We start from the raw sequence: 26,893 nt of genomic DNA on the forward strand, positions 1-26,893 counted from the left end.
GCCACTCGCAGAGCGGCTTCTTGGCGGAGCCGCGCAGGAGCGGCCAATGAGGAGGCGGCGCTCGGGATGGGGGCCGCCATTTTGCGGGGCCGCCCTGAGGGGCGGGGGCCGGGCTGCTCCTGCCCTGCGCCGCTTCGGGTCCTGCCGCCTCTCCGGTGCTTCCGTGGGGGCGACGGGGAACTCTCCCGGGCCTCGTAGCTCACGGTCCGCCGTGTCCCGTTCCGGTGGGACCGCGACTCCTGCAAGGCTTCTGTGCCTCTCGCCGCCCGCTGAGGTCCGGTCGCGCCGCTTGTGCGTGTTTCTCGCTGTCTTTGAAACCAATTACTCCAATCAACTGAGGAAAATAAAATTAATTTGATGCTACTCCTTGATAATGACCCAAGAATGCAGGCTGAATTTCAGGGATCGCATCCTTCAAGCTCAGGAGCGATGCATGCCGACAAGAGGGAAATCCGGCAAGAATGCCAGGAGGCCTTCGTGGATGGATAAGGAGCTGCTGAACAGCAGAGAAAAAAAATAGACTACTGTAGAAGACTTTATTTTCTCAGAAAGGAAAAGAAATTTTCAGGAAGTGGAAACGAGGACAGGTGTCCTTGGAGGACTACAGGGAAATCTCCTGGCCAGGGACTTGGGGTTAAATGATCTTTAAGGGCCATTCCAACCCTGCAATGTTCTGTAATGATTCTGTAATGCATTTGCTGATGGTTTGGCAGCTGCTGTGTCCCTAATGCCTGTAAAAGGATTTTTAAATTTATTTATTCTGGTGTCTTCTCTGGTATTGAATTAACACTGATGAGTTCATAACCACAATGTTACATGGGGCAATGTTTTGTCATTACAGGGCTCTAGATGAGGTCAAAGAAATGTTACATTTGTGAACTCAGCAGTTCAAAATGTTTGCTTATGCAAAACTGATTTATGAATTAGTTGAAATAATATATTGGAAAAGAATGAGTATTCCCAAATAATCCCACTCCTGCTATGAAGCAGATTTGGAAAAGTAAAGCCCTAAAAGACTGTGCATGGTTTGTCTCCCCTTCTGAAGCAGATCTTAGGGTTAAGGTCCTGTTCAGACTCGAGTCTCAAACATGATGGAGTTTCATGAGGAGACAATTTATGTAACTGCAGATGGGCCTTAGAACAAAATAGGGAAAAGGAAAAGGTGCAGAATGGTGCAAATCCATTAAAATCTCCACAAATGTGATGATATTGAAAGATTTACTGCAGGCAGCTCCCTCCAGAAAAGGAATGAAGAAATCAGTCACACCCAAGGTGCCCAGCTGGGTGAGGATTCCTAAGCAGCATCTCTTTAAGAGAATGTTTTTTTTTTTTCTATTGTGGCAACTGCTTTTCCCTAGAACAAGAAGGGGGATATCAGAGGGAAACCTCAGTGGGACATGGACTGAAGAATTTCACAGAGTAGTTTCAGTGCCAGTTCCTGGGGCTGACTTGTAAACCTCCCTGCCCAGGCAGCCATTCCCAGTCCCTGCAGTCTCTACATGGTGGAGTTGGTTGCAGTGCGATGGGCGATGGATTCAGCCTCCCCTCCCATGTGCTGACTCTCATCCTTTAAGGAACTCTGGGAGCTCTTCTGCTCCTCTTCCACCTCCTGTGAGGGAACAAACAAACAGAAGTCAGGGAAATAGAGAGGAAAGTGAAGAGCAAAGGCACACAAAAGCACAACTCAATTCACAGAGCTGAGATGAAGGAAACCACAGGCTGGAGCTGATTTATTTTTGAGGGGGGCCAGAAAGTTTGAGATGAGGTCTTAAGAGAAGAAGAAAACAAGGGGAATCAAAATGTGGAGCAGGAAGAGGCAACAAATCCAAATGTTTTGCCTCACTAGAGTCAAGAAGCCCTGGAGAATCAAATAATTTCTGATTGAGATGAGGACTAAATTTGACCCTGGGGCTGTTTTATTCTTTGATCTCATATGCTAAGTACAAATAAAAATACATGTATCTATATATATACAGGCATATTTATGACTCTTTTAAAATGCTCCCCCCATAATCCCTATTATCAACTAATCATTCTTAATTATTTTCTTTATTAACTAAACAAAAGAACACAGTAATCATTCTTGGTGGTGCAAGTTTTTCCAGACAGTCAGAAAGTGACCACAGCATGACCATGTTATATTTCCCTGGGAAGGCAATTGAAACTGTGCTGGCTTACACCATACTGTGATTTGTCCCAATACATTTTAATGATATTAAAAGCTCTTCAGAGATAACTCCTGATAAAGAAAAAGCTGACTCTGGATTTCTTTGAGCACATGCATTGAATGCTGACATTAATGAAGTTCACCTACCGTGGCTTCTTGCTGTTGTCCTCTCTTTGCAGTGCTGTACATTGAATCTGACAATTTAATATTGGCTTCTTCATCCTCACGGACCATCAAAATATTTAACATCTTCCAAGAAATCAGAAGAAAGACCCCTCAGCTTTCCCACAAAATGACTGTACCTTTACATGCCTGACCTGCTAACAGAGCAGATGCTGCATACAAGAATTGTAGAATAAGGTTAAATATAGATCTGTGCAAATATGTCCCTGTCCTGCTGATAGGTCAAACTGATAGTAGTCTTAATTTTAGATTGCTACTGTGTATAAAATTCTTGAGTGCAATTACTGATATTAACTGATACAAAAGCTTTTCTAGAGTCACAGTTTTGGCACTACTTTAGAAATTTCACTGAGAGCTTTGGCTTATTCTTTGTCTTATATAGGATATGCAGCACAGGCAATGGGAATATTTTGTCTATTGATACATCAAGACTGAGAAATTTGGCAAGGTAGTTCATGAGGTCACAGTGAACTAGCTTCCAATTTCTGTGGAAAAAATGGGATTTTTGCAAAGTTGCTCTTAATTATTACTAATATTCTGGGCTCATATAGTTGAGTGTTTCCTCTGCAGCTCTTTCAGGGATTTCTCTTCCTTAAAAAAACATTAAAAGAAATTCAATAGCTGTGCCTCCACCTGACAGAATGATTTTATTTATCATGAAGTAATTGGAAGAACATGGATCTGTTACACCAGTCAGTGTGATAAGCAGTACAAGCAAAGTGTTTTATGAAGTATTTCCCTACAGCTGCTCGCACAACAAGTCACTTCAGTATTTTAGATAGGGTTTCCTGGCAATGCCTAGCACCTAGATAAAGCATTACATACAATATCCTTTCTTTTTGGCTTCATTCCTGGGCAAATGGCAGGTAGGCTTCCAGATGCCCCAATTCATATATTGTCATTTGCTCTCTGAAACGTTTCCTCACAGGGAAGGAAGACTAAGAGCAGGAGTAGGAAAGTATGTGACTCTCCATAAATATATTACAGCTACATCTTCACTGAACAATGCCTGAGTAGCAAACATAATAATTCAGCATGGAGACCAGCTTTGTCTTATCACAGTTTATGCCAAGGAGGCTTTGGCACCCAGTCAGCTGAAACTATTTCTACACATGATCAGCTCTGACACTGTGGACAGCTCCCTGTTACCTCTGCTTCAGCGTCCCGGACATGTTGCTTCAGCTCCTTCTGTTCTTCTCTCAGCTCCCACAGCAAGTCATACAGATGGAACATGTTCTTGTGTTTCTCTGAGGACCATGGCTGGAAGCAGAGAAGTCAGTGAAAAACAGCAGCACTCTCTGGGTGCATGGGATCAGGCAGTCTGCTGGCACAACCTGGCACAATCCTGCTACAGCAACACTGATGTCCACTGAAGAAAGCAACACTAATTTCCATAATTGAAACATCAAAACCATGGTCAGCATGAGTTTATCAGACTTCCTTTTGATTTTGAATCCATCAGTAATGTGAGCCAGATGGCATGTCTTGCACTTTGCTGATGCTGCTGCTTTATAGTTGGAATGAAATGAGATTAATAGGAAAGTATAGAAATAGAGATAAAAAATTCCAGCAATGGTGTTTTGTGTATTCCCCCCAGTGGGAAACAGAAATTTAAAAAAAACCCTTAACATTAAAAAAAAAAAAATCCCCATTTGTAATCTCTGTTTAGTTTTCTTAAGTGTAATTGTGCAGCATCAGTGCAGAATTTACTGGCAGGCTCCTGCCTCTGGTTACAGACTGGCACTGATGCTGTTAGTGGGGTGACCCCTCACCCCTGATGAGATCATTTAGTTTAATGGCAGCACTCCACTTCTCTTGGATTATCTTTTATTTAAGGCTATCTATCTATCTATCTATCTATGCATCTATCTATCCATCTATCTATCTGCCTCAGCATCTTGCTCTGCATCTGCAGAGTAAACATTGGGAGATATAAAGAATGATAGGACCCAAGAAGTCCATGGCAGAAACAGAACCAGAACAAAAAGGGTCTGCCTTTGCTGCTCGGTTCTCACTCTTCTGAGAGAACAACAGAGGAAATTTCAGCTTCTCTGCCATGAACCTGCAGAACTGAGCCCAACACCTGCTGAACTTGCATTTTGCAGGATCCCAGGGGATGTGGAGTGGAGTCTGCCTGATGACCAGATCTGAGAAGATGACCTCAGGCATGGCTAGAGCAGGCCTAATGTCTGCTCATAATGTTACATTATGTCCTGCATTCCCAGTCACTCCCAGCATGGCAGTGCATCTCCTGGGCTGTTGGTGGTGTCAGCCTGGAGGTGTGCAGGTGGAGTGCAGGGGCAGCATGGAATATGTCATGCTTGCAGTTTTTTTACTGGCATTTCACCTTTGTGTCTTGTGGTCTTCATACCTCATATTTGACAGTGTTTTCTCTGCTCAGGAAGATTTCATCTTCTCTCTTCTCCCTCCCTATTACTCTGCAGAAAACCACCTTTGAGGCAATGGTGTCATGAAGCTCCAGGTGATATGTCAGCTGGATGATATCATCTATGACCATAAAGACACGTTCCTCTATATCTTCATCAGCAGGCTTTTCTGGATTTCTTTGGAAGTACTCCTTGATTTGCTAATGGAGAGTGAGAAAAAGATACAGAAACAACTTAGACAACACAAAACTGGCAAATTTACAGATTTGGGTAAAACCCTAAGGTAGAAAGTGTGTTTTTCTGCTTGGACTTGCATCTCTTGGCCAATGGTCCTACTCTTTTTGCCTATGCCTTAAAAATATCCAACCACAAAGCTGCTTAAAGCAATACAGAAGTTTCCTATTTGCAGAGCAGAGCATGCTTTCCAAGCTCCAAGTTAGCTTGGGATGCATCCCTGCCTGAGGGAACTGCAGGAAGCAAGGTATTTTGGAGAAAAGCAAAGTTTCCCACATTTCCCAACACAGGGCAGGAAAAGGTAGCATGTTTGGTGCTGGTACAAAGACAGGCCACTGCATGGCTCTTTCTTGGCGAGTGAAGTGTCTGACCCACACATACTGCCAGGTGTCAGATTTCCTTCTCCTCCTGTTCTGCAAACCAGACCTGAGAAGAGTGATGGGACAAAATTAATCAGAAACCTGAAATGATATTAGTTTGAGCTCAGCACACAAAATCTTTTTCTAGTTTTGATTCTTGAGAAAATTTTGTTCCAAAATCATAGTCACATTTTGTTTTCTTTCCTCTGACATGCAATTTCCAAGCCTTAGTTTTCTAGTTTATTTCTAGCTGCTCAGTGCAGTTCCTGACAACTGGTCACACTGTAGCTCTCTGTCAGGAAAGCAACTGTGAGACACAGCAGCTGAACAATGCACGGATGTCTCATCTGGAGTTTTGCCTCACCCATGCCCACTGAAAATGAACTGAAGCCCCAGGCAGTATGTTTTGCATAGTTTAAATATCACAGTGAGACATTTTTCTGTTCCATACCACTATAGGCCGGGGGTTAGCATCAGCTGTGATGCCAGCGTTTTCCATTTCCTTTTCTCTTTCACCAAACTCTATGTGCCGCATGTGCAGGAAGTCCTCCCGCCCCATGAAGTACTCTGTCATCTCAGTAGCATTTTCAAAACGTTTCCAGAGGCCATCAACTCGTGCTGTGTGATAAAACTCCACTGTGTGCCCAGTCTCAGGTTCCAGTGACGTGTAGGAGTGAACTAAGGACAAATCACACACATTTTTAGAGTTGGCAGCTGTAATACACTGAACACAAGCATGTCCAGGGGAGGTCTCATTTTCTTCAGCTTTAGCAACAGATCTGATGCAGGAATTATCCCCAGCTGCACAAAACTGAGAGAACAAACATAATCTCAAAAAGAAAATTTCTGCTTCTATCAATTCCACTGACAAAAGTAGAAATGTATCACCCTGATACACATGGTAACTGTGTATTTTTCTAGTACATAGAAAACTACATAGCTGGGGGAGCACTGTCCAGGACTGCAAGCCACCAACCCAATTCTCTACTCTTCACTGGAGACTATTTTATTTATCTAGGCAATTTATCTCACAAGTATCCTGTCTCCCCTGCCTTTCAGCTTTGGGCTCTTGCCACTGCTAGAATGGAGTCATGTGAAATCCCATCAGCTGCAGTGGCTGCCCAGATGAGCTGGAATACCTTTAAGAAGGAGGGAGTGTCCTGGCCTGAAATGGTCTGTGATCAGCTGTGTTTGTTTATTCACTTCTCTCATATACAACAGGTCTTCTCGGTGTTTGAACCATTCCTTCACCTCCAGTTCTTCAGTACCTGGCAGGAGACAAGTCATTTTGCAACCTTAGGTCACTCTGTTGGAGGTGGCAAAATTCTGATTAGCTCTCAGTGTCTGTGCCAGCACCCTGTACCCCTGATACAGCCTCAGTACAGCAACTGGAACTGCTCCTGTGCACAGGGGAATTTTGTATGTGAATCATAATCTACATTTGAGTAGATGAATTATACCCTAAGAGGGTCTATTCTTCTCCATCAGCCAGAACTAGAGTAATGAGCTCAAGAATAGAACACAGCACGGCAAAGGGCTATGGATAGGCAAGAAAAATTCCATCCCAAATCCTTAATGATGGTGTCAGGAGATTGGAGCATCACACTATTCAAGATGGCTGAGGGCAGGACACTGTATGTCCAGTTAGGAATCTGCATGGTTTCTTGGACCAGCTGCTAAAAAATAATGTTTTCAAGTACAGAGATATCCTCAGGCTGTAGCTCCCCCTTTCTATGGCCCCTTTTGACACCAATGAGGAAATGAGGATAGTGACACTATTGGATCAAATCAAACCAGCCTTCCATTCCTCTGAAGACTGAAAATCCAAGCAGCTGACCAAACTCTTGTGAAAACCCCTAGCAATGCTGGGAAGTTCCAGGGCTCAACAGACTAAGTGTGATGAAAAGTTTGAGGATATTGTGAATAATTCCCCCACAAAGGTGAAAGGAAAATGAGAAAGCACAAGAGAGACTCTGGCAGGAAGGGGGCCACCTCCCCTTTCCATCAGCAGGCCCCCGGCTGTTTGCTCAGTGTGTTCATTCATCCCTCTTACGCTCTGAGTCTGCATAGACAGTGAGGCGTTCCACCAGCCCATCTCCATTCGCGTACGCCGCCCATTTCTCCAGTTTTGCTTTATCGTACAGGATCACCTTCTTCCCCCGGGAAAAGGGATTCTCATATTCTGCAGTGGACAGGAGAGATGTCAGACAAATTGATTCCTCTGTACTCAACCCAAAAAAAAAGAGAATTTAAGAGGGAAAAAAACATGGTCTAAGATACATCATGCATTTATTTATTACGTTCTGCTGGCAATAAAGCTGGTCAGACCCTGCCTATTGTTCTTTAATGTTATAATGGTATAATAACTTTTTTCTCTCCCCAGACAGGTATTTGATAATGCAGGGGCGATTCCTTATGCATAGCAGTAACAGAAAGACCATCCCAGGCAAAATTTCCAGCTGGCAGGAAAAACACAGTGTGGGGTGTGTGCCTGTGAGGAATGAGACAGTGCAGCACTGAGGGCAGCCACTTGAACCAACAGCTGTTGTGGCCTTCATCTATTGTATTTCACTGATACTGTTTGACCACCCTGAAGGAAGAACCCAGTGAGACAAACAAATGTCCCAAATCCACTGAAAGGTCAGCTGAGGCAAGCAAAAGGCAAAAGAAGAATACCTACCTCTGCAAGAGACCCTAATTCGGGTTACCCATGATAGTGGCATCTCAAAGCTCATGTCTATTTCCCCCTTTTCCGGCTGAAACAGAAGCAGAGATTTGTGGTTTTGGCAGCATCTCTTACTGTGCCAGGAGGCATTTTGGTCCTGGGGAACTGCAGTGATCAGAGCTCAGCTCATGTGAGCAGTTATGACAGCACATCCCTACTCGAGACTGATGCAATTATCTTCTCCTGTCTACTGCTCATGCTGGCAGGCAATAAATGTGGCAATCACCAAAATGACCAGATTATTTTATGTAGACCCTGGAGGACTCTTTGCTCCCCAGTTATGGACAGTGAGAAGAGTAGATAGCAGGAGGGAATTATTATTTGCATTCCTCTGTCCTGATGTGGGGGTGCAATGCCTGTTTTATCATGCTGTCTTCTCCCAACAGGACAACATTTTTTGCCTCTAGTACACAGCATTTTTTGTATATTAGAGCACACACATTATTTCTGCATTTGGTTGGCAGGTCCACCTTGCAGCTAGGAGGGGAAGATGACCAGCATAGAAAGAATGTACACAAAAATCTCATTCTGTATTTTATTTTTTAAAATTATTTCACCCCCAATGCCAATGCACTGGAGGCTTACAGAGATCCCTAGCCACTTATGACACCTGAAGTACCACTTGGGGTCCTGTTCAGAAAGCACCAGAACTCTTCTAGATTGAGAAGGAATCTAAACCTGGCCAGAGTAGAAGGGATCTGACCTGGAGAGGGCAGCAGGCAGGCAGATATTCACGGGCCTATGGACACACTGGTTCCATACAGGTCTCCATGGCTCACTCACCGTGTCATCCGTGTCTTTCTTGGGTGACTCTGTGGGTGACTGAGAAGGCTCATGGCTCTCTGAAAACATTATTTCCCAGCAGATAGAATCACTCAAGTCAAAGCTGAGATCCTAGGGCATACAGGAAAAACTGTTTTAAATACAGGGCATTGTCAAGGGCCTGACACTAAACTTGACCACTGCATCAACATGTCTGTGGTGCTCTGGACCTGCCTGGGTGTCAGACACTTTAAGAACTCTAAAGATTTGGACCTCAGTGATGTGAGCTCACTGAGCTGGTGGGACCCCAAAGACTGTCCCTGTGCCTAGAGGTTGCAGAACCCCTTCCTCATGGTGCCTCTTCCTCAAATGAGAGGAAGAGGCTGGAAATGCTTCTGCCTCCCTCCTTGGGGCAAGTATGACCCCAAGGGCAAGCTGATCTGACTCAGACCCTCACCTCCCAGACTTTGTGTCTGTGGGGAATAGCTGAGGTGTGGAAGGAGCCTAATCAAGATCTTACCTGCCTTGAGCTATGCCTGACAGACTCAAAACATCCTCTGCCTCAAAAGCTGTTGTTTGAGAGGAGTGCTTAGCCAGCCTTAAAAGCTGAAACTCTTGCACTGTAGAGATAGATGTGATCTGTATTTGCTAGCTCAGAGTCTGGGATGCCCTGGAATAGTTCTATAGTCTATGTAATCAGAGCAACATGGCCAAAAACAACACAAGGAATGGTTAAGTGGAAACTGGACCACTACTGGTCTTGGATTTCCCCAGGAAATTTCCCAGCTGTCCCTCAGGTGCCCAGGGCGCTAAGGGCTCCCTACCTTGCAGCCTTTGCGGCAGTCTTGCATGTTCACCCAGTAGTTCCTGTGGTTCCAGATGCTCTCAATCCCAAGGAAGCACTCATCCGTGGTGCTGTGGTGATTTCCTGTCAACGGGTTGATGAAGAAGGTCTCGGGAACCTTCCTCTTCCCAGGCAGAACCAGAACCCACGCGTGCACCCGTAATCCGTGCAAAGGGTCTCGCTTGGGCATTCCCACCTCCTGTAGCACAGAGGATAGAGCAGTAATTATTGCCATTTTATTGACACTCTATTCCAAACCAAGGGCAATTTTATCCTTTCCTCTGCCCACTTCTAAAGAACTCCAGGCTCTTAATGCTCTTTAAGAGTGAGGCAGTACATACACAGCACATGTTCCTGTGCCAGCACACACTGTGCTTCTGGAGGCCAAGTGCACATGGCTATGATCAAGGTCATGTCATCCTTCACAGAGGAGGGTGTGAGCTCCTCTCTTTGCCCAGCCATTACCTGTGTTTTAGCTCTTCTTCCTGGAGCTCACAGGAGGTGGGCCTTGCTAACTCACCGTGACCACCTCCTCTTCTATTTCCTCCTCTTGTACAGGTTCAGTTTCTTCCTGCTCCTTGGCCTTCTGCTGAAGCTCAAACTTGCTTTGTGGTTCTAAAGGGTACTTAATTCTATACTTGTTGGGATCTTCCTCTTCTGGCACCTGCAAAAGCAGGGTATTATTGTTAAACCCAGCAGAGATCAAGAGAAGAAAGTAAATGTATGGCTTACAGGTAGCTCCCAGTTCCCAACACTTGGCAGTTTGCAATATTGCACCCAGTGAACAGAAATTCAGTGAAGCGAAAAAGGCCTTGTAAGGAGCTGTAGAAAATCCCTCAAAAGATTGCTTTGTTGAAGTCCCTGGTACGGACTGAAATCCAATGTGAACCTGAAGCTGTTCCTCCTAGCTCAGCTCACTGGACATGAACAGGCTGAGCATGTGTGCTGGGCTCCTCCCTGCAGGTCTCACCTCTGGGGGCTTCCTGAGCAGTGGGCACAGCTCCTGAGTCTGGTCCAGGGAGCACATCTCGAGGGTGGCATATCCATGTACGCAGTAGGCATCGTAGCCAGCCCCGATCAGCAGGGAGCACAGCAGCACACTGAAGTCAAAGCAGTTCCCTCGCTGGTATTTCAGAATGGTGGTTGGGGAATAGAGTGAACTGGGCTTGAAAGAGAGAAATGCATGTTCACAGTGCTTGTCCTGTGGAGCTGAAACAGGCACCAGGCAGAGAGCAGGGGAGAGAGGCATTTGCCTACATCCCTGGGCTCTGCACCCTTACGCAATCTGGTATATAACATTTCTTTAAAAGCCACAGACTCTAAAACTCCTTTCCAAAGTGATCTGGGGAAACTCTGACCCCAAACCTGGTGACAAATTTAACCACAGGAAGGGAAGAACATGACAAACTCATCAAACTGCTGAAAACCTAACATTAATCACAATCCTGGAATGGGATTTCCCTCTATCTCCTGCTGTTCTGTTTACAGTACCAGGAAAACACGCATAAGCTAAATTATAGATCACAGGAGGAAACATATTTCCTTCTGGTCCCCACTGGTGAGCAATAAAAAGTATCAGTACACACATACTACATACAGAGAGGTTCTACTCCCACTCAGTTCTCAGACATCACCTAAGGTGATCAAGGCAGTCTTCATCTGCTAAATGGAGATATTTTCTGTGTGGTCACAAAGTGCCAGAGCTCCTCTTGAGACAGCCTGTGGCTGGCATAGATTGTTTAGGTCACTCTGCAGTCCTTGCTAACCTCTTCTCATCTAGAACTTGCCCCAGCTCTGGCATCATCCCTTTTTGCCAACCTAGAAACCTCCCTTCAGCCATCCTAAAATATCCCCAGATATGGGAATAGGAATGTCTGAAAGTCCCTAAGAACAGGTCACTTGAGGCCAAGTATCATCCCCTAGGGTGCTCCTCTGTTTATGTGTTCCTCTGTTCCAAGGTGTCTTGCTCTTCAGAGGAGAAGCTTGTCAGCCATTGCCTCCCACAGTGCTCGAGCTGCTCATCTGGGCTGGCTGAAAGCAGGGTCTGGTCTTGAAGAAATGGTGCTTAATCACTTAAAAGGTACCACACTGAACATGCACGGGGACTGTGGGTCCAAAAGAATGCACAGGGTCTGGGATAATCATGGGATGGCCTAAATAGTGAGAGGATGGTGGAAGTGTCAAAGACCTTTGTAACCCCAACCACTGAGACTTCTCCACTGTGTCCTGCTGAAAGGCCCTTCTGTCACCTCTGTAATGTCTCTGTTGGGGCTGCAGCCCCTTTCTTACCGGTGTGATTGGGCACTTGAGGGGCTCCATGATGAGGTAATCACAGACAAAGCTGGCACAGCCTGACCAGTAGTATAGGTCTGGGAAAGGCAGCAGGGTTGGCCTCACTGTTGTGCTCACAAACTTCTGTAGGGCAACAAGAGGAGTTTGGCTAGCCAACAGGCCCTTGGCAGAGTCTCCTGTCCAAAGCCATCCTCAGACCACCCCTGGATGTTGCTGATCAAATTCAGGATCTTTAGCATCAATAGCACCATTACTCTTTCTCTCACATATAAATAGCAAAATACAACAATAGCACCATTACCCCCTCTCTGGCATATAAATAGCATCAATTTCCCTTCTTGCACATAAATAGCAAACTTTTTTTGAATTTTTTATTTTTTTGCCTTCTATGGTAATGCTACAACAAATTCTTCCCTGTAACTTCTGTGAAGTTCAGAGTATCACCTAATTCTGGATACATACTCCCTGTCTGTGGCTGAGCCTGAGCCTTATCTATTTCAGTGTTTCTTTTCCTTCCTTTATGTTTCAGGTCTCTCCTGTTTCCTAAGCATCACGCTGCAGCCCATATGGAAACACCAATGTTTATATGGCTCATGGATTTGTACAGAAAATAGTATTCCTGGGATTCTGTGTGCCCGTTGAGGGGCTGTGGGTTCAGCCAGCAGGTTCCCATTCCCTTTAGCCAGGAGGGAGGGCAGAGGGGCTGCTGTTCTTTCACACATTTGGCACAGTGCTGCCTGTGCTGTGGCCAAGCCCCACACAGCCCATACCTGCACACCACACTCGTTGAGCGGGTGAATGAAGAGCGGCTTGCGGTCAGGGCACAGGTGAGTGTACTGCTGGAAGAAATGGTCAGCCAGCTGCAGCAGTTCCTCTTCCTGCTGGGAATTTGTCTTGTACGAAGATGGTAAGTGGGATGTGTCAATGGAGCTCCAGTCAAAATCACTTACGTGGCAGGGGGAGGCAGAGAGACACAAGTAGTAAGCCAGGAGCAATACAGGCAGGATGACCTACTATCAAAACATGGCAGGACTTCCCTATCTCACAGGTAAAAAATGGGGGTTATATTCAAGGATGTGATTTTGACATAGCCAAACATCTCTGGAGCAATGGCAAACTGGCATATAACCAGAGTCTCGGGGGACCTTTAAACAGTGGTGAATGGATGTACAATCATATGAGTTACCTTCTCTTACTTGCACACACACACTCTGGGACAACCTCCTCAGGCACAAGAAACTCACTCACTCCCAACACCCTGCAAGGGGACCACATGTGCCACCCACACGTGTGCAGTCACCCTGTGGGGCCCAAAGGGAACATCTCTGCTCATTCCGGCCATGGGCAGAGACTTACGGTTCACCACTTGTCACAGAGGCTTTCTCCACAACTTCACGCAGGTCATCGAGGTCATCACTGATATTCATAGAGATCGCATCTTCTGCTGTTTCCTCCACTTCCTCTCTCTCCTCCAGGGCCTCCATTCTGCCTGGCACTACAGGAATGCACACACCAGGGTGAATTCAGCTACACAGGAACAGAGAAACCCTCACATTGCGGCCACAGTGGTTTTGTACATGAGTATGGCTGGGGCAGCCAGAACCACGAGAGTGAAGTGGTAAAGAAGTGGTTCCAGGTTGCTGAGCGTGGCAGAGCAGGCAGAGCCTGGCTCGGCAGGGCACAGCACATCCCCACACAGCGAGCCCCGTGCCCTCCCTCCCCCATCACCGCGCTGGGCACCGCGCCCGGCCCGCGGCCGCCCCGGGGCCTTGGAGGGAGCGGGCAGCCCCAAGGGCAGCGCCTGGCGCTATCACCGCCGGCGACACACGGGGCTGTTGGTGCCCCGTCCCCGCGGTCAGGCTGACCCCGAGCGGGGCACACGGCGAGCTCAGCCCGTGTCCCGCCCCGCTCCGGCCTGCCCCGCCCGGCCGCCCCTCACCGCGGCTCCCGGCGCTCCCGGCCCGGCGCGGCCCTCAGCGCTCACCATGGCAACGCCGCCTCCCGGGCCCGCACCTGCGGCTGCCCAGCCACACCGTGTTAAAAATGAGAAACAAAAGCCTCGACATTAAGCAAAGTTTAGATTGCTTTGTTTTATATAGACAGAGCAAGCAGCGCGCTGGGGATACATGGGGGGCACTGCCCACTCCGTGCTCCACTGAACTTTGGTTTGCAGCTCCCTTTTATAGCATGGCTTCCTTATAGTCATCAATAATTGTGGGTTTTTTGCTGTCATAATTCTGCCAGGTAAGCAGTGGTGGTCCGTGGGATCGCTGGACGACGTGAGTCTCTAGACAATTTGTCAAGTCCCACAGATAACCAGCTGGTCTTGGTAGGTAAGGAAATGGCAGAAGTTGGGAAGTCTGGTCTCAGGGATAGGCTGCAATTGATTACACAAAAGCAGGAAATCTGATTTTGCAGAATCTGTTGGGCTGTGTGAAAGGGATGGCAAGTTACCTGGCTCTTTTTTCCTTGCTTTTTCTTCTTATTTTCTTCTCCTTTACCATTTCCTTTTTCTTTTTAATTCTCTTACTCTTTTTCCCTTTCCTTTTCATATTTTCATGATCCTTTTTCCCTTTATTTTTCCTTTTTATTTTTTCATTAGACTGTAAGCAGGATCAGATGATAAACACTTTTTTCTGGTTTGTTGTTGGGGTTAAGAAAAAATATGGATTGATGGACATATGTCCATATTAGGCATTCTGTTAAGGCAACCATAACAATTAAAGCTCTGAGGATGCACAGACTGCAGTAAAAATGTATAAGGATGCATCATTTTGAGTGATTAATGCAGTTTGCAGATGGTTACTGTTGCTCAAATGGCATGAACCTGTATTGAGGGCTGGGGCAGGAGTTTAGGTTGGGTTTTAAGAGAAGATTCTTTACCCAAATAATGGTTGGGCACTGGAACAGGCTCACCAGGGAAATGGTCATGGGGGGGCCCAAATTTGCCAGAGTTCAAGGAATATTTGGACAATGCTCTGAGGGGCCCAGGGTGGGGCTGCTGGGGTGGTCCTGTGCAGGGGCCAGGAATTGGACTCAATCCTTGTGGGTGCACTTCACATCTGGATATTCTATGAAACTAAGTGGGGTAGGACCCTCCATCTCTCACCAGTACTTCTCAGCGGTTCTTAAATGTTAAAAAAAAACAGATAAGGCAAATACATGTTGTGGTTCCAAAACTGCGTGTACTCAGCACCCAGAGTTATCTGGCCTTCGCCTGTTCCACTGTGGTATCTGTTGTTATTGCTGCATCAAAAACAGGTACCACAAAAGCAGCTGGATGCACAGACCCCAGATTCCAGAGCGTTTTGCTGATAGTCCCTGTTCGGGACCCTGTCAGGGCTGTGAGTTGGGTCAGCATCCACAAGCTGTCGGCTCTTTGGAAGGGCTGTCCGTGCCAGGGGATGGGTGTTCAGAGTCCTTTCCTCCCCGTCCTCCGAGGGATGCTGAGCAGGCTCTTGTGCAATCCCAAAGCAGCGTGTTTGCGTGGGGGAGAGGGATGAGCTGTCCGAGGGCGATATAAGGCTCACGGCGGGAGGCACGGAGCACCCCGGCTCTGCCGAGCCACCCCTGAGGGGAAGGCGCTGGACAGCGCTGCATGGAGGAGCAGGGAGCAGCCTGGCAATGGTAAGCGGGGGGAGAACAAGGTGCGGCATCTCTCAGGATTGCTGCAGTGAGCAAGGAGCAGGCGGGGAATTAACTCTTCTTGTCCAGCAGTCTGGTGGTCACAGCTGCCCAGGGTCAGTGGAAAGGGGTGTGGGTGGGCTGTGTGAGGGAGATTTTGGCTCTGGCTTTGCCCTGCTCTTCCTGCTCACTGACAGAACATTGCCCAGCCACCTGGCTGACTTACATCCACATCTCTGATAAGGAGTATCTGGTGTCCAGGGCTAATCCAGCACTGTGACAATAATTTCCCTACAGAAATGCATTATCTGTACCAGCAGGAGAGGTTGACTTACTCTGTGTCTTTTTGCTGTGTCTTTTTGACACTAATTTTAGTCATGCTCAAGGCTTTGGGTTTGTTTTATTATCCCTTTGTCTCTTTGTTGACTTACTGGAACAGTGAGGATCCTTTTGCAAATCTTAACTCTCCAAAAGAGCTGTAGTGGGAAGAGGGTGACTCCTTTCCTCTTTGGGGAGCCCAGACTGATGCCTCAGCTGTGCAGTTTTACTCAAATTGCCACTGAAATGTGGCTTTGTCTCTGTCAGCACATCCCTGTAGGTCCCAGGGCTGGTTTCTCCCACCTCCTTTTTGGAATAGCTACCTAAATTCAGGATAATGTTGGACCCTTGTGTTAACCTAATGGGGGAAGGCTGATCTGGCCCTTTGGAGTGGGAAATTACTTTGGGCCATGGAACCTAGGAAATACAGCACAGAAGTTATTGTATACATGCTTGAGGATTCAGCCTTTCTGAATGACTGCAAACATCTCCAGTGAGCATGATAACAATCCAAGTTATCCAGAGCCTGCTTGTTTTTCCAGGAAAGGATTGTGAGATGTTTACTGCTCCTCTCTGTGCTCTGCCTGGCTGGCTGTGAAGGCAACAAGAGTGAGTCTCCCTGTGCTCTGTCTCTGCTGGGTCATGGATGGGTAGTATGAAAAGGAAAGGAACCTTCACCTGATCCATGTTCAAGTTCCTCATTCAGGGCACTGCTGAAGGCTGCCTAGGGGGAACAAGAGAATAGGGCTGAGTGAGGCAGCAACTGGGGTCCAGGATAGAGCAAAAGAGGCAGAAACTGCAGGCTGTCCACCCCAGCCATGAGGGGTGTGTAACCCATGGAAACAAGCATGGGTGCTGCAATGTGCCACCGTGCTCCTTGATGACAGTGACAGGCCCCATAGCTCTGGTCCAGGTTACAGCCAGGCTGAGGAGGTCTCACAGCCTCCCAGCAAGCTGAGGCTGCAGGTTCTTCCTCAGATGTGTCTGCTCTGGCTCTAGGCAAGGATCACAGCTCTTGAGAGCTGTGCAGAGCTTCCTGCAGTGGGGTGAGTTCTCAAATCTCTTATCAAGGAGACATTCTAGCTGCATTTCATCTTTCTTGCCTTTCCTTTGCTGCAGGTGAGCTGGTGAGCACCCATGGCCTGAGGCCAGGGGCTGCCCTCCGTGCCAAGAGGAGCCCGGATGCCTGCATGCCAAACCCGTGCCAGCACCAGGGGCAGTGCCAGGTGGCTGTGGACAGACCAGTCTGCAGCTGCAAGCCAGGCTTCACAGGGGAATTCTGCCAAGGTAGGGCTGGGAATGCTGGTGAGCCCTCCCTGTCTGTCCATGGGCACCAGAGGGAAGGGTGGTGGGCACAGTGAGCTGGTGTTACCATTGCTCCCCACTCCTGGAGCACATCCCAGCTCCTGGTTCAGGTGCATTCTGCACCACTACAACCATATCCTGGCTACATACTGGTACAAGAGCCAGCCACAGGCCATTTTCTTCTTCTCCAAAAGCCTTAATTCCTTGGCTGGGCCTTGGTGTAGCAGGGCATGCTGCAGGGCACAACTGCCTCACAGTTTCAGAACAATATACCCTGGCACAGATACAGTGAAGCCCCTTCCAGACACTGCCCAAAAAATGTGTCTTCTTCCTCTGAAGGATAGGATCCCTGTGCCTCTGGTGCCCTAGACAGACTGTGGGGGTTGTGTGAACAGCCCTCAAAAGGGACCAGACTGTCTTTTGCCCAGTGTGTCTGAAGAGCCCTAGAGCAGCCTGTACCAAGGCTGGGACGAGAGGCTGCTGAGCTCAGTGGGACTGTGCCACCCTGCAGCTGGCCTAGGGCTCCTTCAGGCCTCTCCCTTATTGCCATGGCAGATGGCTTTTTCCCCCAGATGTGGTGCTGAAGCTGGCCTGTGAGGAAGAGCACATGAAGATGATGGTGAGGAAGGAGGTGTTTGAGCTCTTGAAAATCCCGCTGGAGCTTGTCCACTTGAAGAACAAGGCATGCAAGGTCTCAGAGAAGGAAGAAGAGGGTGAGCTGTTTTTTGCAGCCACTCTCACAAGTGAAAATCACACTGCCTGTGGATCAGTAATCCAGGTGAGAATCCATAGCTCTGAAGCCACAAAAGGAGCAGACATGGTGAGGTGGGACAGCAAGGGCAACTCCAAAGGTTTTTGTTTTTATATCTGGGTGCTGAAAAGTTCTCATTCCCCTTGAGAATCTTCCCTGAGGATGTCAGAAAGCTCTTCTGCCTCTGCCAAACCCCTGCTGGCAGCAAATTTTGTCTTATTTAGGAGAGCTTGGAAGTCTCATTGTGGTCTGGTAACAGCCCTCAGATTTCTGGAGACATCCTCTGAACTCTGCAGCCCTGTCCCCTTGATCCCTGACTTACTTCATGGAGCAGGAGGAGTACAGATGAAATGGTGCTCCAGCTCTGCATTGCACAGAAGAGCCCTGTGCTCACCTGTGCTCAGTGTACAGACCCAGCAGCCCCCAGACACAAGCTGAAAGCCCAGCAGATATCCAGGCCTGGAGCAGCTATAGCTGAGTTGTGCCTTCTGAGCTTGCAGCTCTGTGTACAGCTTTAGTCCTGCTCTGACTTGATTTCTGTGTTGTTGCAGCAAAACAGCTCCCATGTCTCGTACTCCAACGTCCTGGAGTCAGAGCAGGAGGCTGGCAGGGCCATGATCTCCCGCAGTTTTCAGCTGGAGGTGCACTTCTCCTGCATCTACGCCTACGAGCAGGTTGTGAGACTGCCCTTCTCTCTCACTGCTGTTGACAAGTGAGTGTCCCATTTCACCTTGCTGCTGACATGGTGTCTTTGGGCTTGGAGAAAAGTAGATTCAGTGAGACAATTTCCAAAGGCCCTGGAGCCCTTGAGAGCTCTGAGAGCAATTGCAGGTGACTTCACTTGTGCTATGTCCTTTCCACCTCCTTGTTCTGTTTGTGAGCTGTCATCCTCTTCTCTCAGGCTGGTACAGTTTGTGGTGAGAGAAGGACACTTCAATGTCAGCATGAGATTGTACAAGTCCCCCTCCTTCCTTGAGCCTTATCACCTGCCCAGTGTGGCTGTCCCCCTCACGGACACACTCTATGTCCTGCTGAAGATAGAAGGGCAGCACCAGCTCAAGTACTTCCTGCTGAGTGTTTTGGACTGCTGGGCCACACCGAGCATGGATCCACACCAGGACATGCAGCACAAGCTCATTGAGCAGGGGTGAGTGCAGTGTCCCCAGCACATCCAGTGTACTTGCAGCACAGTGTGACAAGGACTGACACAGAAACAGGCCTGCTCAGTTTAACCTGTGGGTCCCTGTGGGATGTGGTATCCCAGGCTGGGATGCTCCACCTCGCCTGCCACCACTGATCCAGCCCTCATGTCCCAGGTGTCCCCATGATGAGACAGTGACCTATCTGAATGCCATTGGAGAGAGCACTGCTGCCAAGTTCAGCTTCCAGATGTTTCAGTTTGTTGGTTACCCCGAGGTGTTCCTGCACTGCCGTGTCCAGCTCTGTCTTCCTGACAGCCCAGAGCCCTGTGCCAAGGTGAGCTGCCTTGCTGGTCTGCACTGTGCCCTGGGGGGTTGTGGGACCTCCCTTCACTGGCTCTGCCTGGAGAAAGAGCTTTGCTCTTGTTTTGGAGGCCTCACAGAATAAACACGTCCCAAATCAGGAGCTCAGCCCAGTGCCCTGAACCAAAGGTACCGGAGCCTGAACCCACCAGAGATCTCCTTTCCCTCTTCCCTGGGAAAGGAAGGGAGATCTACAGGATGGCCCAGGTGCAGGGTGCTTCTGCCCTGCCCTCCCATCACCCTTCCTTTGGCTTTGTTGACAGCAATGCCCCAGGCACTGGAGGAGCAGGAGGGCACTGGCAGATGACTACAATAGGATTGTGTCCTACGGGCCCATCCTCTTGCTGGCTGCTCCTTCCTCGGGAGCAGAGACCCATCATTCCAGCACTGACCAGCAGGACCCAGCAGGTATGTCCTGAGCACAGGAGATCCAAGCAGCAGCCCAGGAGCAGGGCTGGGGACAAGCCCACCTGCAGCATGGCTCAGAGCAGGCATGCATGCTGGGCTGTAGGCAGCAGGGGTGGGTGGAGGCTGTTTGAGGTGACTAAGCCCTGTTAGTGTCCTCAGGATCCCAAAGCACCCCCAGCTCCTCTGGCATCCCATCACAGGGGATGACTCCCTGAATCTATCCCCTGTCAGGAGATGCCTCTCCAGGGCTCAGAGCTGGCCCAGGGGACCCAGATACACAACCAATCTCTCTCCTCTCTGGCAGGACCCAGCCCGTGGCTCTCCAGGGCTCTCATTCCGCTGTGTGTGCTCGCTGTGCTCACTGTGGCTGCTGCGGCCGTCAGCGTGGGGCGGCGAGTGCTCTAGGAAACAGCTGGGTCCCAATAAACGTGACAGGAGCAGAGAGGCTCTGGCTGTGTCTTTATGGGTGTTTTGGGGAAGGGGGTAATGGTTGGATGCAAACAGTGCTTGAAGGATGAGGTGCATCACAGTGTTTCTGTTCCCTGCAGCATCTCTTGGACCTACTCCCCTCTGGGTCCATAACTAAACCCAGAGTATGTACCCAGGGATGGGTGAGTCCTTCCTCCTGCTTCCCTCTTTCCCACAGAGTCACTCTGGTGTGTGGGGAGGTGGAAGGACCCCACTCTGGATACCTGCCCTACCAAAGCTGGTCTTTGCATAGCTCTGTGCCACCCAAATGTAGTGTTAGCAGAGAAGGGGCTGCTTTGTGCATGCACATGTGTGTGTGCACCCATCCATAGTGATTTCTCCCTTCATTCATGACATTTCTGTTTTCATCCATGGGAAATTGCCAGCAAGACTTTTCCCACTGATTTCCCTAATATAAAGCAAACAACAAACAATATTGTAGGTATTAAAGACTAAATTCACAGTGCTCAGACAGCTGCCAGGGATTTAATACCAAAACACAGATCAGGAGAAGACAATAGTTGCCCTTCAAGGCAGCTGTGTGTGTATTTTGGCTGGAGCACAATGTCCATGAAGGAATAGCTGCTGGCCCCAGAGGCTGTTTTGGAGGAAGGACATGCAGCAGATCTCTGCCAGAGAGCAAGAAGATGTTTTGCAAAGAAGCTCATGGATTTTCTCTTCTTTTTGCTGATTCCCAGATGCAAATCTCCCACATCTGGGCTGGAGCAAGCCAGTCCTCTCTCTCCAGTGGCAGGAAACTCACTACCAGGCTGATTCAGCACCAAAAGCCACCTCTAGCAAAAAGGTGATGGGTCCATCCTGGCTGAAGGCAGGTGCTTTGTGGGCTTCCTCCTTGTCCCTTGGGGAATGAGATCAGGGGCACCTCAAGACCATGGAACTGCAGCCTGGAGGGACTTTGTAGAAGCATCATCTCTGGAACTCCTTGCCCAGGGCAGTCCACCATGAATGAAAGGGACAAAGCAAAGAGCCCTGCTGAGGTGGATCATGCCCACTGGAGGGTAAACTGAGGCATGGTTAACTGATTTCAGCCTCTGTGAGGAAGCTGCATCTGCCAGGATCAAAGCTTGCTCTCAGTGGATGCAGGTGCAGGCAGGAAGAGATGTCCAGCCAGGAGCTAGTCCTGGGAAGCTGTGGTAGTTTTGTCATGTCTGATGATGTAGGAGAGGGAACCAGTGGTCTCCCTGGTCTTTGGGTAGTAGAGGACGACCAACCAGATGAATATGAAGATTCCTGCAGGGATAGGAAGACAAACACTCAGCAGCAGCAGGAGAAAGTGGGAAGCATCTTGCTAGGATGCTAATGACACTTTCCTTCTGCTTCCAGGGGATTCCCTCAGCTCACTCCTGCCTCCCCCTCTTCCTTCACATGAGCCCTTTGGCTGGGACATGCCCTGAGTGGATAATGTCCCTAGTCCTCTGCTAAGGAATGTCTTTCTTGGAGGAAAACCACCATGGGTGAAGCAGGTGTAATTGGGAGCCATGAGCAGCTCCATGCTGGTGGTTGGAACCTGCTGCTTGATGTGCCCTGCCAAAAGGAAGGGCATGACAGTGCTGGGAAGACACTGGAGCCTTGGGATCCCTGGTCAACCCATAGCCAGGCTGGTTCCTGCCTCCTCCAGCTTCCCCACCCAAGCCCAGGGAACCCAGCTCAGAGTGAGTGCTGACCTTGGGAAGAGTTGAGGATGGTGAAGAGGTAGAGCACGGCTGTGGAGGAGATGCCATAGGTGAGGAATACCGTGGCCCAAGTGGCTCCCAGCAGGCAGAAAAGCCCTGCTGCCACCAGAGCAACCTTCCAGGGTTTTTGATATCCCTGCACTGCCCCAGTGCTCTGCAAGCTGCAGCTCTTCTGGGTCACCACCCCAAGTATAGCCATGTTGAAGAGGAAGATGAGGCCAAAGTAGCCACAGTTGGTGATGTAGTGGACCAGAAGATGTTCAGAAGTGATCCAGCACCTAAAAAGAGACAACCATGGTGCCTCCAGCAGCCCTGCAAGCCTCAGCAGCACCCATGGGAGCCTTTCCCTGGGGGCATTTTTCAAGATCAAGGTGAAGCAGGGGGACAGTGGTGTGTATCCACTGCCCTCGTGTTTCTCAGCTGGAAGGGAGCCTGGACAAGCTCCAGGTGCACCTTGGACATCCCTCCATGACCTGGAGGGCTGCAGACGTGACCAGGGAGGCTTGGCATGAGAGGTGGGGGTGGCTGATGTGTTGCAATCACAATTAAGGAAGCAGAAGCATGGTGCAAAGCCAAACCACATGGGTGCAATCCCTGACTGCTGCACTCCTGGTAGGACTGAGCCACCCCTCCCTGTGCCAAAGGGCCACCTGAGCTCTGGGGTCAGTGGCACACGCACAGGTGGGCTATGTCCTGGTGGTCCATGCTCTGGATGCAGTATTCTCCATAGCTGCCAATAGCTCCTGCTACTCCCACCACAAGAACAGGGAAGCCTGGAAGAAGGGAAACACAATCACAGAATTGTTTAGGTTGGAAAAGACCTCTAAGATCATCAAGTCCAGCCATTAACTCACATTCACCACTAAACCATGTTCCCAAGTGCCACATCCACACACCTTCTGAACACTTCCAGAGATGGTAACTCCACCACTGCCCAGGGTACCCTGTTCCAGTACCCAACCATCCTTTCAGTGAAGAAATTTTCCCCAATATGCAATCCAAACCTCCCACTGCCTCTCTCACCCCCCTTCTCTCATCCAGGCTCACCCCAGCCCACCAGGCACAGCTTGGCCAGGTAGCGGTGGATGTAGATGCCGAGGACCTTGACGAAGAGCAGGTAGAGCTGGCAGCCCTCCAGCGCCGTCCAGGTGAAGCAGCAGAGCAGGCAGTAGTGGGTGAACCCCCCCAGGACCCTGCAGGTGCTTGGCTGGGTCCTGCCAGCGAGCCCACTGTTGAGCAGGAAGGCCAGGTTGAGGAGGAACAGGCTGCCCATGAGGTTCGTGTGCAGCCCCAGGTTGATGCGGACGGTCTCCTCAAACCTGAACCTGCACCTGGGTGTCCCACAGGGAGCAGGAAGGACAGGGGTCACAGGTGAGCAGGGCCTTGTGCAGGACCACATCACGTCTCTCCCAGCCTGGCAAGCCCCTCACATCCCACCTTATGAAGATGCAGAAGGCCATGGTGAAGATGGAGAAAGCTATGGCTACTCCACAACCAGCGGTGGCAACAGCTGTCAAAGCTTTTGCTGTGGAGCCATCCAGAGCTGGGTTCTGCCAAACATGCAGATGTTGGGTTAGACAGACTCTGGGCCAGCCTAGAAAACCTGACTGCAGCTACCAGAACTCTGATAAACCCAGTGGGCTGCTGCAAACACCCCATACCAGCCCCCAGAAAGTCTTCAAGGGAAGCAGGGCAGTGGTGGCTCAGAGGAGATGCTCTGAGGTAGAGTGAGGTGAGGGTGACACCATGAGCACCCTTCTGGGAGTCTCCACCAGGATATGGGACCTCAAGCCTTGCTGTGCCAGAGCCTGCACAAGGCTGGGGCCTTTTCCAGCCTGTCCTGCTCAGCTGACCTGCTGAGCTGGGGCTGTGCTTGGTGAGAACAGCTTGCCTGGGGCTTGCCTGAGAACAGCTATAATTGTCCCTGTGTGTCTACTCATGACACCCAAGAGGCCACAAGAGTGGGCAGGCAGCATTGCCAGGGCATAAGAAGGAGCTGCAGGATGTGGGATCGTCACCAGGAGGAGGAGGGTGAAGAAGCTGAGATGGTCACAGGAGCAGACTGTCCCCTTGTCCCCGGGCTGTGTGACACATCCCCTGCTGCACCAGCCTCCAGCCTGCCCTGCAACAGACAAGGGGAGCAGCTGTGAGTGCTGGTACAGCAGCTGTGCCAGCCCCACACCTGCCCCAGCTGGGTGTACCTTTGCTGGGATCCCAGAAGACACATTGGGGGGTGATGCCCTGCAGTGGGAGAGCAGCGTCAGCCGATGGCACAGGATGGGCACTGGAGGGGAGAGGGAGGGAGGCAGGGCTGACTCACTTGGGGCAGCTCCCTGTGGGTGAAGGTGAGCTGCACAGGCTCCTGCAGCCCCGAGATGCTGCTCTCTCCCACTGTGATGCCCACCACGGTGTTGTCCAGCACTTGAGCTGTCTGGTTGTTTTCCTGTGGAGGGGAAGCGCTGCAAGAACTGAGCTGGTGGGTGGCAAGTGCTGGTGGCAGCATGAAGGATACTGGCAATGCCAGCCTGTACCTTGAACATGCCAAGCTGCTGGATATTGAGGACTGTCACCACCACAGGCACCGCTTTGTTACTCAGGGACTGGAATATCTCCTTGGGGAGGTGGATTTTACCTGTATTCCCTTCCTCTGTGGTGTTCAGCCTGCTGGGGCCCTGCAGCAGAGAACAGTGAGAGGTTGCTGCTGCCATGTCACATCTCCACCAATCTTGCTCCAGGCACAAATTCAGCCCTGCCCAGGTGGGTTTGCTCAGCAGTATCATCAGAAGCCCCGAGGGCAGAAGGGAAGAACCTCATCCCCAGCACCCAGCAGCTGTGGGGGCAGAGCTGGGAGTGGGACCCAGCAGATTCTCTACCCACCATCACCCACACACGGTCCCCTGGAACATCCAGAGCCTGGAGAGCCTCTGGGTGGGCAGGAGGCACACGGTGACACGTCTCTCCTCCTTTCCTACCTCACACTCCCCCTGACCACCTGGGTTGCTGGGATGGCTCCTTGGGGAGGGCTCTTTCCTCCCAAGTCACTTCACATGACTCCTTGGCAAGGGATGTTGAAGTTGATGTGGGCCCGTGATGCAGCCCCAGAGGGAGGAGGAAGAGCACAGCAGAGCACACCAAGCCCTGGGGCAGGGGCTGAGGGATGCTCGGAAGGTGTGGGACCTTCCAAGCAAGAGACAGGGAGGGACAGATCTCACCTCTGTGGGGGAGAAGGCGATGAGGATGTCACGGGGGACAGCCCTGGTGACAAACATGAGCAGCGTCTTGAGCCCATCCAGCCAGTTGTGCTGCCCCGACTGCAGCAGCCTGTGGGACAAGGGGTCTGTGGGACAGCTGGGCACGGGGACTGAGCCCACAAACCCTGTCCTGCCCCCGGCAGTACCTGAAGGAGCGCTCCCGCAGGCAGGCACAGGCGCGGCTGGCGGAGCGCCACAGCTCCGGGCAGCGCTGCGACAAGCCGAGGACGTGGCGGCTGTCGCCGGGGCTCTGCTGCTTCACCGTCATGTTGCAGCACTCGGGGTGCTCATCACCCCGAGCCAGGGCTGGGAGGGGCAGCAGGTGAGCACTGGGCAGCACCGGGTGGGCACTGGGAGCGAGGGTAGGAGTGGGAGGGGAGCACTCACCAGAACAGCTGTTCTGTCCTACGGCAACATCTGGAAGAGGAGTTTATGGAGAAAGGGGGGAAACATCAAAATCTAGGGTCAGCCCTCCCTCTGTCCACAGGCAAAGGAGAAGGGAAGGCAGAGGACTCTGGCAGCTGCCAGGTTTTAAAGAACAGTCCTGCAGTTACAGGACTTCAAAAACACCTGGACAGCAACCGGAGCTGGTGAGGGCAAAACCACTGTGTCCAGACTGCCAGAGAGGCTCACAAAGGAGACCCTGGACTGCTGAACCCAGGTTTTAAAAAAGCCCCAGCAACAAAGCCCCCAACTCTGCTCACCTCTGCACACCCCAGTGGGGATGCTCCCCTCTGGCCTGTCCACATTTCAGGATGAAATGCCCACATGGTCTTTTGGTGAACACCTTCCCACAAAGCCCATGCACCTCCTGTGCTAAGGATGCCTGTTCCCCCTTCACCTGCCACTCACCAGGCAGCAGCAGGAGCAGCAGGACAGTGCCCAGGAACAAGTTCATGCCACTTTGTGGAGTCTCCTGGCTGCACCTGGCCATCCCAGCACACTCTGCTCCCCTTGTCCCGGCAGCTCTGCCCTACCCCAGGGCTTGTGGCCACTTCTGAGGCAAGAGCTGTTCCTCATTTCCCTTCTGGGAACCCCTCACGCCTTCCTGTGGGCTGGCAAGTGACCTCCTGTCCCAGCCCACAGCAACGGCAGCAACCGCCAGAGCTGCGGCGTTTCCCTTGTGGCTCCTTCCCATGACCAGCTCCAGCCTTTTTGCTTTCCCTTTCTCCCCACATTCCTGCCAAGGGGTTGATGGCCCTAACCAGCAAATGCTGGAGCATCTTCATCCTAAACTGGGCATCACCACAAGGATGAAACATCCCCTCCCTGGAAAGGTGCCCCTGCCCCAGCTGGGTGGAGGGGGATGATCTGCAACCAGCTGGAAGGGGAATGGTGGGATGGGAGATGTGGTGCTGTGCTTGCAAGAGGCACAGCCAGATTCTGCCTGGCCCCACAGTCACTGAGGGCATGATTCCCATCCATTGATGCCTCCCTGCCCTTCACCAGCCTCCCTTTCTGCTGGTTAGTGACAGTCCCCAGACACTTCCCAAGCTATGGTACCTCCCTTCATAGCCCCAACCCCAATGGCACCAGGCAGCCAGTGCTCTGCCAGGAGCACCATTATCAGCTCCAGCTCAGCAGGATGAAATGCTGGGTCCTGCCCCAGGAATGGGATA

The 26,893-nt window shown here is 50.4% G+C and overlaps 3 protein-coding genes across 6 annotated transcripts; 1 reads left to right on the forward strand and 2 right to left on the reverse strand.

Annotated features, from left to right (window-relative positions):
• Window positions 1–65: 65 nt before the first annotated feature.
• DRC7 (dynein regulatory complex subunit 7) lies at window positions 66–14,118 on the reverse strand. Of its 3 annotated transcripts, none has more exons than XM_056500620.1 (16): window positions 13,938–14,118; window positions 13,310–13,448; window positions 12,724–12,898; window positions 11,951–12,076; window positions 10,632–10,826; window positions 10,182–10,325; window positions 9,642–9,860; window positions 8,839–8,949; window positions 8,011–8,086; window positions 7,384–7,512; window positions 6,470–6,598; window positions 5,782–6,008; window positions 4,722–4,937; window positions 3,500–3,610; window positions 2,315–2,416; window positions 66–1,609 (listed from the first exon to the last, which is right to left on the reverse strand). In XM_056500620.1, the coding sequence occupies exons 1-16, from the start codon at window positions 14,017–14,019 to the stop codon at window positions 1,496–1,498; spliced, it is 2,295 nt and encodes a 764-aa protein (XP_056356595.1). In that variant the 5' UTR covers window positions 14,020–14,118; the 3' UTR covers window positions 66–1,495. The 3 variants fall into 3 exon arrangements, with proteins under 3 accessions (XP_056356595.1, XP_056356596.1, XP_056356597.1); XM_056500621.1 differs by lacking the exon at window positions 13,938–14,118 and adding an exon at window positions 13,893–13,925; XM_056500622.1 differs by lacking the exon at window positions 13,938–14,118 and adding an exon at window positions 13,819–13,876.
• A 764-nt stretch (window positions 14,119–14,882) lies between these two features.
• Window positions 14,883–20,266, forward strand: LOC130258031 (uromodulin-like). Its single transcript, XM_056501047.1, has 9 exons — window positions 14,883–14,945; window positions 16,438–16,504; window positions 17,015–17,182; window positions 17,773–17,978; window positions 18,503–18,663; window positions 18,853–19,098; window positions 19,268–19,427; window positions 19,717–19,861; window positions 20,166–20,266. Exons 1-9 carry the CDS (start codon window positions 14,883–14,885, stop codon window positions 20,264–20,266), a joined length of 1,317 nt encoding a protein of 438 aa, XP_056357022.1.
• A 530-nt stretch (window positions 20,267–20,796) lies between these two features.
• LOC130257777 (adhesion G protein-coupled receptor G3-like) lies at window positions 20,797–26,860 on the reverse strand. Of its 2 annotated transcripts, XM_056500625.1 has the most exons (13): window positions 26,127–26,860; window positions 25,662–25,691; window positions 25,421–25,580; window positions 25,236–25,344; window positions 24,555–24,695; window positions 24,344–24,466; window positions 24,225–24,264; window positions 24,042–24,145; window positions 23,461–23,573; window positions 23,071–23,354; window positions 22,703–22,796; window positions 22,015–22,301; window positions 20,797–21,580 (listed from the first exon to the last, which is right to left on the reverse strand). In XM_056500625.1, the coding sequence occupies exons 1-13, from the start codon at window positions 26,206–26,208 to the stop codon at window positions 21,465–21,467; spliced, it is 1,683 nt and encodes a 560-aa protein (XP_056356600.1). In that variant the 5' UTR covers window positions 26,209–26,860; the 3' UTR covers window positions 20,797–21,464. The 2 variants fall into 2 exon arrangements, with proteins under 2 accessions (XP_056356600.1, XP_056356599.1); XM_056500624.1 differs by having other exon boundaries at window positions 25,421–25,691.
• Between the last annotated feature and the right edge of the window lie 33 nt (window positions 26,861–26,893).

Source organism: Oenanthe melanoleuca, chromosome 11, assembly GCF_029582105.1.
Source record: "Oenanthe melanoleuca isolate GR-GAL-2019-014 chromosome 11, OMel1.0, whole genome shotgun sequence".
Taxonomy (NCBI): domain Eukaryota; kingdom Metazoa; phylum Chordata; class Aves; order Passeriformes; family Muscicapidae; genus Oenanthe; species Oenanthe melanoleuca.